Genomic DNA, 9496 nt, shown 5'->3' with positions numbered 1-9496 from the left:
CTTCTGAGCATCCCTTTCCTACAAGATGGACTGTGACTGGTATCTTGTCGGGCAACTTAGCTTCTAGTTCCAGCTCGGCCGCTTGGCCGCTCATTCACTGTATGGCTGAGCAGTTTGCCGCAGAGCTGGCTGAGATCCAGCTACATCCTTGGGCTCACAGAGCCTCAGCCTCCCACTCAGGCCTCTGGTTGCCCACACTCCAGCCTTGATCTGCAGCCTGATAAAGGCTGGGCCGCAGGCAGCAGTGCTCAGTATGCCTGGCTCCTCTGGTGTTCTCTGTGGTCATGACACAGCTGCCGCTGCTCATTGTGGCTCTCCTGGCCCTGGGTCATCTGCCTCCAGGTAAGTGTGTGTGTGTGTGTGTGTCTGTGTGTGTGTGTGTCTGTGTAATAGCGTCCAAGGTTCTGGGGGATAGAGGAGGCCTAGACCAGTGTTTGTTTTCTGGTCCCACCTCTAACCTGCTGGGCCCCTTAGGGCAACTTCCTAAATCAGTCTGCACCTCAGTTTCTTAATCCTTAAAGTGGGGTTTGCGCAACAATTATTTTTTGAAGAATATTTACTTTGGGTTGACACCATGACAGCTGTTGGGGATCTGTCAGGGAAAGAAAACAAGGTCCTTGCTTTCATGGTGCTGGTATTTTAGACAGAAAAGAACCAAATAAACACATGATATATCAGGTGGTGATAAGTGTTCAGAAGAATAGAAGCAGAGCCAGGGGTCAGCGTGGTGTGTGCTTGTGGTGGGGGGAGGTATGGATGGGAGAGCTGATGGGGATGGTCAAGGGAGGCCCTGGGTATTTTTTATTCTGAACAACTTGAAATTTACATGAATGTAGAGAGATTAATATAAAGAACAAGGTGAGTCTTTTTTTTAATGCAAACGTAGAGAATAATGTAATGGTATTATTTATTTATTTATTTTTTAAAGATTTTATTTATTTGTCAGATAGAGATCACAAGTAGGCAGACAGAGAGAGAGAGGGAAGCAGGCTCCCCGCTGAGCAGAGAGTCCGATGTGGGGCTTGATTCCAGGCCTCTGGGATCATGACCCGAGCCGAAGGCAGAGGCTTTAACCCACTGAGCCACCCAGGCACCTCTGTAAGGCTATTTTTAAAAGAAACCTTTTCATTTTAGAAAATTCCAAACATAAATTTAAAAATAGTATAACAAATCCCGGTGTAGCTTCACCCAATCTCAACAATCGTCACCGTGAACCAGCTTGGTTTTAGTGAACTATCATAAAGTCAGTCTCAGGTATCTTCACCATTTCATGTAAGGTTTTTTTTTTTTTTTAAGATTTTTTTTTTTTAAAGATTTTATTTATTTATTTGACAGAGAGAGATCACAAGTAGATGGAGAGGCAGGCAGAGAGAGAGAGAGAGGGAAGCAGGCTCCCTGCTGAGCAGAGAGCCCGATGCGGACTCGATCCCAGGACCCTGAGATCATGACCTGAGCCGAAGGCAGCGGCTTAACCCACTGAGCCACCCAGGCGCCCTTTTTTTAAGATTTTATTTATTTATTTGACAGAGATCACAAGTAGGCAGAGAGGCAGGCAGAGAGGGAGAGGGAAGCAGGCTACCCACTGAGCGGAGAGCCCTACGTGGGGCTCGATCCCAGGACCCTGGGATCATGACCTGAGCTGAAGGCTCAGGTAACCCACTGAGCCACCCAGGCACCCCTGTAAGGTCGTTTTTGAGCTGAGATCTGACTGCGGTGAGAATATTAAGATCTTCTCAGGCACCAGGAGGCAGGAGGGTGCCTGATGTGTCTGAGGAGCCTTGAGGAGACCCATATGGCTGGAGTGGGAGTGCACCAGGAGAGAAGATGAAGTCAAAGAGACGAGCAGGGCAGGAGGTACAGATCATGTAGGAGAAAATAGCAACTCTGGGTCTCCGGGTCATCAGAAGGTCGAAATGTGATGATGTGTTAAGAGTAGTGATAGGAACTGCCCTCACCTGGGAGTCAGAGTCTTGGGTTCTGGTTCCAGAACCCCCCACTGACTGGCTGGGAAATGCTGGGTAACTCGCTTCCTGTCCTGACCTATGAAAGGAGAGGCTTGGTGGCAAATGGGCTGCAGTTGCTCTGCCCTCTGCACTGTCTTTCCGATAATCTCGCTTGCCATGTGTGGGGTGTTTACTATTGGCCAGGCACTGTGCTAGAATGATGAAAGTCCATATAGCTGCTCCCTGAAAGGGGGGAAGTTCCACAGAGGAGGAATCTGAGGCCAAGGTCACTCATCGGGGAACTGGCAGAGCTGGGATTTGGATCTGAGCTGGATTCACGCCGTCCGCTAACTGCTATACTGTAGCGGTTCGCTTCTTCAGAGGGTGGATCCTCTGCCTTGTAGAGATTTTGAGGCTAGGTCCGTCTCATTCTAAGATTCTCTACCTTGGCAGAATGGAAGGATGGCTGGTCGACGGGGCAGAATAACACCCGTGGGTTGGTCCATTGGGAGGGTTCTGTGGGATCTCTCTCTCTCTTTTTAAGAAATTATTTATTTGAGAGAGAGAGAGAGAGAGAGATAACATGGTGGGGAAAGGTAGAGAGAGAGAGAGGCAGAGAAAGAACCCCAAGCAGACTCCCCACTGAGTCCAGAGCCCAACGCAGGGATCATGACCAGAGTCAAAATCAAGACACCCAACTGACTGAGCTCCCCAGGCGCCCCAATGGGATCTCTTTTAATTGAGGAAGAGAGAGGGAAGCCTTTCCCCTCCAGCTCCTGCTCAGCCCAGTTCTTCAGAGCTGCTCTCTGCCCACCTGGGTCACATGCCTAGAAATACTGCTGGAACAGAAAGGTCTGCCTGAGCCTGCTTCTCTCCTCACATTTGCACACCTGTCCTAACTGGCTATCACCACATCCTGATGGTTTCCTTCGGGATGCTTTCCACAGTTCTAGTGATTGTATTTATTCGCTAGGGTATTAATTGCCTTTCCTTCTAGAAGCTCCTTGAGGGCATGGACCTTGGCCCATCTTGTTCATTGTGGTGTTCCCAATGTCTCAGGTTTGTTGAATGAATAAATGAAGGCGATGCCTCAGGCTGTGACCAAAGACCCTTAGAGGGGGTACAGGAGGACCTGTTCCTCCAAAACCCTACCTTTTCCATGGCCCGTGGCTAGAAATTCCTCCACTAACATTTAACAGGTCCCCATGTGTGCGAGGGAGTTTATGTCATGATTATGAGTGTGGACTTTAGAGCCTGATTATCTGGGTTTGAATCGTGGTTCTGCTCCTCATGTCTCTGTAATCCTGGGCAAGGTTGTTAACTTTCCCGTGCCTCAGTTTCCTTACCTTGTATTACAGGGATCATAATAAGATCAACTGTAATTGTATAGTGTTGTGATGAAAAGTGCTTAGAGTGTACCTGAGCAGGGGGTGGGTGGACAAGAAATTAGTTTCCAGGGGCACCTGGGTGTCTCAGTTGGTTAAGCATCTGACTCTCTTTTTTTTTTTTTTTTAAAGATTTTATTTATTTATTTGACAGACAGAGATCACAAGTAGGCAGAGAGGCAGGCAGAGAGAGAGAGGGAAGCAGGCTACCCGCTGAGCAGAGAGCCCGATGTGGGGCTCTATCCCAGGACTCCGGGATCATGACCTGGGCCGAAGGCAGAGGCTTTAACCCACTGAGCCACCCAGGCGCCCCAAGCATCTGACTCTTGATTCCAGCTCAGGTCATGATCCCTGGGTTGTGAGGTCGAGCCCCATGTCAGGCTGCAAACTCAATGCAGAGTCTGCTTGAGAGTCTCTCTTCATCTCCCTCTGCCCCTCCCCTCACTTGCTCTCTAAGTAAATTAAAAAAAAAAAAAATCTAAAAAAAAAAAAGGAAATCAGTTTTTAACTTATAACTAGTGGTCTAACTTGTGACCTATGGGCTAACCTGGACCGAAATCTGAAGGCTCATTTGTAACTAGTTGTCTCATCTGTGACTAGGAGTCTAATCTGTTCCATCTAATCTAACTCCTTGACCTGTGGTCAGAGTTTGTGTCCTGTGGCCCAAGTTATGACCTGTGGGCTGTTATGTAATCAGTCACCCAACACAATGACTGGAGAGCTAACAAAAGACCAGACTTATGATCTAATGTGGGTCCCGTGGTCTAGCTTGTGGTCAGGGGTTTTATCTGTGACCTGTGGCTTAACCCCTGATGTATGGTCAAAGCTGTGCACAGCAATCTAACCTGCAATGCCTGGGCTGCCCTGTGACCTGTGGTCTTCCTCTGCCTAGGGAGAAGTGAATTTAAGCGGTGCTGGAAGGGCCAGGGGGCCTGCCGGACTTACTGTACAAGGCAAGAAACCTACATGCACATGTGCCCTGATGCCTCCCTGTGCTGCATCCCCTATGGAATCAGGCCTCTGCTCTCTAAGCCTTAATGTGGAGCTGGTTCTGGGGCTGGCACCCTTGCTCTCCAATAAACACCTGCTACTGGCTCTCCTTTGCTGCTTGCTCACCACCAGGCCACCCCGTGCTGGGGGTATGGGGGTGCATGAGGTCCTGGTATGGCTGGGATGGAGGGATGGTTGGTGAAGGGAAGCGAGGCGCCCGGGGCCAGTGGGTATTAATGACCTCGGTAAATGGTTTCACGTCTGCCTATAAGATCCCTTCTGCTCTCTCCAACTCTGGAAAAATTACCCAATCTCCACAAGCATCCTGAGTCTTCTCATCCATGCAGTGGGGATAAATGATAATATCAGGAGAATTGGACCTTATAGAAGGAATGCAAAAAGGAGGTTAGAGTTAATAGTAACAATGTGAGCTAATAATAATAATGAGTTAATTACAGAAAGGATGAATAATGGTAGAGTTAATATCCTTTGGCATTTTAAAAGGCAGGCCCTCAAGAGTGAAAGGATTTCTCTAGGTTCCTTTATCTCCTATTTTAGTATTGCAGGGGCCTGGCCAGGTGAAAAAGACCACAGGCTTTTAGGAAAACAGTTTTCACTTATGCAGGATAAGCAGAGAGGGGAGAAGTGGGCCTCAGCCAGACGCAGGGCAACCGTGGGCACGGGAAGGCCAGAAGGCAGGGAGAAAATGTGAGCAGTCTGGGAGGTAGGCTGACAGAGTCACATGCCAGTTACCCTGCATTAGGATGACATCTGGTTGAAAAATAGGTATCTCAACTTGCAGGGGCTTATCTGGATTTAGGCAGAAACCACATCGGGCAAGCATCCTGTTGGGTCCCCTATGGCCTCCAAAACTTCAGCTCAACGTCATTGTTTGAGGCAGGAAGCAGGGGGAGGGTTGAACTGAGCAAGTTTCTCACTTTTACCAGGAAAGCAAACGCTGTCCCTGGAACTGTCCCCAGCAGACTTCTGCCTCCTTCTCAGGGGCCAGAGCTGTGTCACATGGCTATGGGCCGGCAGCTTCCGGTGTCAGGCAGGCTGGGAAGAATGTATTTGCCAGGATAGTAGACAGGACCTGGGGGTGGGGGAAGAGAGCTGGGGAAGACCTCCCGTGTTGACCCACCTTCTCCTGGGGTGGAGCCCAGAAAGGGGCAGGCCTGTTCAATAAGGTGAAGGGAACGCCAAGGACAGAAGGGCTCTCACCTACTGTCCTTTGAGACTTTTCAGAGGAGTTCAGGGTAGTCTTGGAGTAAGAGAAAGGCCCTTGCTTGGTCTGGCTAAGAAGAGTGGTGCTATTCAAAATACTTACCATAAGGAGGGAGTGAGTCTCAGGCCTGGAGCCTAGTCTTGGAGGCTAGCTGCTATGTTAACCCTTTAGTTGCTGGTATGAAAGGGACCTGGGAAGGTGCCAGAGGCAGCTGGACTGGAGGAGCGGGGAGGGGATACAGAAGGATCTTGGGCAGCCACTTTTTACCAACCAGGAGGAAAGTACTGAATTATTTTAATAACAAAGCATGCTTCCTGAGTATCAGCCTTGCCTCTGTATCCCCCTCAGTTTCTGGATGACCTAGACATTGAACTGATGGCCTCTGGGCCTGTTTTAGGACCCAGTGTGGTGGGGTGGAGTGGGCTTTGTGTTGGGAGCCTAGAAAGAGAGCCAGATAAGAACCCCAGAGCCGGCCACAGAACTACAGAGCGCCAATGTGAGGTGACCTTAGCCAGTATCACCAGTAGGCCTTGATGAGTCAGCGGGAGGCCTGACCAGTTCACCAGCAACCAGCTGCCGCTAGAAAGATTCCAGCAGATGCCAGTCACTGAAACTCCTCATCCCCAGCACAGCTGTCCTATTTGGGAAAAGCAGGGGAGGAAAGGAGGAATCAGGAAGCCTGAGCAATTATACCAAATAGACTGAGTCTCTCCGAATTCAAGAAAACTCAAGAGAACATTGAAGTTGTTGAATTAGACCAAGTTTTATCCTGGGGTGAACTAAGTTTAGTTCTGCCTTCTAACCCCTCCCCTCTGTGTTATTCTACAAAGAGTGGAGAAGCTATGTTTTCTTTGCTCAGTCCCAGACATGGTGCAGGGAGTCTGTGACCTTGTTGCAGTGAAGATGGTGATGAGTTTGAGGCGTGAGGAGTCAGATTCAAGTTCATATGCCAGCTCTACCACGTCCAGGCCTTGGGCTGTGAGCACAGGGCAAGTCCCTTCCTGCATCTGATGTCAGAATCCTCCCCTGCAAAATGGGCATCTTAGCTTTGAATGGGGTGGCTGTGGGGTCAGATGAGATTCTCCCGTACTCTGTCAGGGCTCCGTAAAACTGTCTTTTCTCCAGAGCCAGAAGCACGCCGCTGGCCTTCTTCTCCACACATTTCAGACTTCAGAAAATCTGCAAGAACAATGCAAAGAATTCCCGTAGATCCTTCACCCAGTTTTCCCAAATATTAACATTTTATCACTTTTACCTTATCATTTCTTCTCTCTCTATATGTCTGTATATAAAAGATATAAATATATGTGTGTGTATTTATCTGTATGTAAGACATGAGCCCCTTTAGGCCTAAATACTTAAGGGGGTTTTTCCTAAAAACAAAGGCATTTTTTTAATATAACCACAGTATAATGACAAAACTCGGGACATTCACATTGACAAAATTCTATGGTCTAATCTTCAGATCTTGTTCAGCTTTTACCAGCTCTTCCGAAAAAGTCCTGTATAGCTCAACAAAACCTCTAGATCACATAGTGCAAGCAGCTGTCAATTTCTTTGACCTCCTTTAACCTGGAGCTGTTCTTCAGTGTTTTGTGACACTGATGTCTTGGAGGAGGTCAGGCCAGTTATTTTGTGGAACGTCCCTCAGTTTGAGTTTGTCTGATGTGTCCTCATGACTGAATTCAGCTTATGCATTTTTGGCAGGAATATTCCAGAAGCAATGCTGTGTTTCCCTCAGAGCATCATGTTGAAGGCAGCCATCACCCTTCTAGGGACTGAACTGAGACCCAACAGTCTAGATAGGTTTTTTTGGAAGCTCACACCTCACACGTGCAGGACAGTTTCCTACCCAGCACCCTAACATACCATCGTCTAAGCCTATATCCCACTGCCTAGGTCATACGGATGTACCTAACAGGCCAAGGAGATGAGGCAATTCTAGGGTGGAAGGTTCCTCAAGATACTTCACAGATGAGGCTCCCAAGCTCAGAGACGGGGAGTGACTTGTCCAAAGCCACACAGCTCCTGAGGCACAGAGCTGGGATATGGACTTAAATCTTTGAACTTCAGGTCAAGGTTTCTTCCCAGAAAAACAGTAGCCACACATGGGTAGGACAGGCCATTGTGAAGGGGAAGGTTTGGGAGCAAGAGCGCTCCTTGGCCCTGGAGGTATGCAAGGTGAGCTAGGGGGGCGGACAATGCTACAGAAGGGATTTGTGCTGTGTATTGGTATTCAGCAGCACTATTTCAGAGCACAAACATTCCCCAGGGAGTCATCGAACGGCTGTTCTAGTGATAACAATACTATCACTGGGCCATTATTAGGAAGGACCAGCGGCTTTACACACCTCATCTCATTTAATTTTCATAGTCATGGTACTATTATCCCCTCCTTTTCTGGAAGGCAGCTGAAGCTTTTAGTGAAGCGTTGTCCAGGTCATACACCAGTAAATGGTGTTGCTGGGACTCCACACTGGCCCTCTGGCACTTGATTTTATCTTCCAGATTCACCCTTACTTGTGTTTTTTAAAATTTACAAGTAATATATGTTCATTGGAGAGAACTTGGGAAACAGAAGCACAAATAAGAAAGCAAACATCATCAGTATTTTCACTACACATAAATACCCACAAATAAAATATATGTAAAATGGGATTTGCAAATAAAAAGGAATAAAACTGCACATACTTTTTGGTGTCCTGGTTTTTTGTCTTTGTTTTGTTTTGTTTTTTACTTAAAAATGTCTCACAACCATTTCCACATGTGCTTAGATAGTCTTCCAAAACAAGATTTTTAAAAAACGTTTTATTTATTTGACAGACAGAGATCACAAGTAGGCAGAGAGGCAGGCAGAGAGAGGGGAAGCAGGCTCCCCGCCAAGCAGAGAGCCCGATGCGGGGCCCGATCCCAGGACCCTGGGATCATGACCTGAGCGGAAGACAGAGGCTTAACCCACTGAGTCACCCAGGTGCCCCCAAAACAAGATTTTTAACATTAAAATATCTCCCAAAGCTTCCTTAAAATTTTCCAATTTTTATTACTTGAGTAGAATGGTTAGAACACATTGCAGGAAAATAAAACATAGATGAGTTTCAAAATATTTACCTCTCTTATAATCTCTGTTAGTTTTTTTTTTTTATATTTTATTTATTTATTTGACAGAGATCACAAGTAGGCAGAGAGGCAGGCGGGGGTGGGGAGAAGCAGGCTTCCTGCTGAGCAGAGAGCCCAATGTGGGGCTCAATCCCAGGACCCTGAGATCATGACCTGAGCTGAAGGCAGAGGCTTAACCCACTGAGCCACCCAGGTGCTCCTTGCTTATCCATTTGAGATAGAGAATGCACATGTGTGCATGAGCTGAGGGGGCAGAGGGAGACAGAGAAACAGGCTTGGGGAGCAGGGAGCCTGAAGGGCAAAAAATATGGATCACTTCATGAATTTGCGTGTCATCCTTGCACAGGGATGTATCTCTGTATCTGTTCAATTTTAGTATATGTGGTGCCCAAATGAGTACTATCCGAATTTTCGTAGAGACTCTTCTATTAGAGATTAGAGGAGTTCTTGTTCCACTGGCAGGTGGATCCCTTTGGGCTTACAGAAGCGAAAAGAACAAGAGGGTGAAGATGACAGGTACTGTAGGGGCTTTGGGGTAAGGTTTGGTGGCCCCCCTACTCCCTTCCCCACCCGTGTTTTCCATGGCAAAGTGTTGAGTGGAATATGCTTATTGTGCCAGGGCTACCTCGAAGTCTGAGAGCCAGGCAACAATCAGGTGTGGCCCCAGATTCCTTGACAATGGCTCAGGAAGGCACCTTTCTGGAGACTGCCATACAGTCTGTTTCCCCAATGGAACAGGTCAAGTTTCTCTGGCGATACACCAAAGGAAGTTATTGGTTATGTATAGGGGATATTTCTTTTCTTTTTTAAAAAGAAAAATAGAAAAATAGACTTTT

General features: G+C 47.5%; 1 protein-coding gene and 1 pseudogene across 1 annotated transcript; one reads left to right on the top strand and one right to left on the bottom strand.

The window, feature by feature from the left end:
* Nucleotides 1-284: 284 nt before the first annotated feature.
* DEFB124 (defensin beta 124) lies at nucleotides 285-4403 on the top strand. The gene is made up of 2 exons (XM_047747235.1): nucleotides 285-342; nucleotides 4221-4403. Exons 1-2 carry the CDS (start codon nucleotides 285-287, stop codon nucleotides 4364-4366), a joined length of 204 nt encoding a protein of 67 aa, XP_047603191.1. The 3' UTR covers nucleotides 4367-4403.
* Nucleotides 4404-8961: 4558 nt separating this feature from the next.
* On the bottom strand, nucleotides 8962-9060 carry LOC125110159 (uncharacterized; annotated as a pseudogene).
* Between the last annotated feature and the right edge of the window lie 436 nt (nucleotides 9061-9496).

This window comes from Lutra lutra, chromosome 9, assembly GCF_902655055.1.
Source record: "Lutra lutra chromosome 9, mLutLut1.2, whole genome shotgun sequence".
NCBI lineage: Eukaryota > Metazoa > Chordata > Mammalia > Carnivora > Mustelidae > Lutra > Lutra lutra.
This window is presented reverse-complemented; position numbering and strand designations above follow the sequence as displayed.

What these genes read in the sequence shown, in the direction of transcription:
- DEFB124 (XM_047747235.1), top strand. Translation starts at nt 285, where the DNA reads ATGACACAGCTGCCGCTGCTCATTGTGGCTCTCCTGGCCCTGGGTCAT. An exon ending in CCTGGGTCATCTGCCTCCAG is followed by an intron (nt 343 to 4,220) that starts GTAAGTGTGTGT and finishes TCCTCTGCCTAG; the next exon opens with GGAGAAGTGAATTTAAGCGG.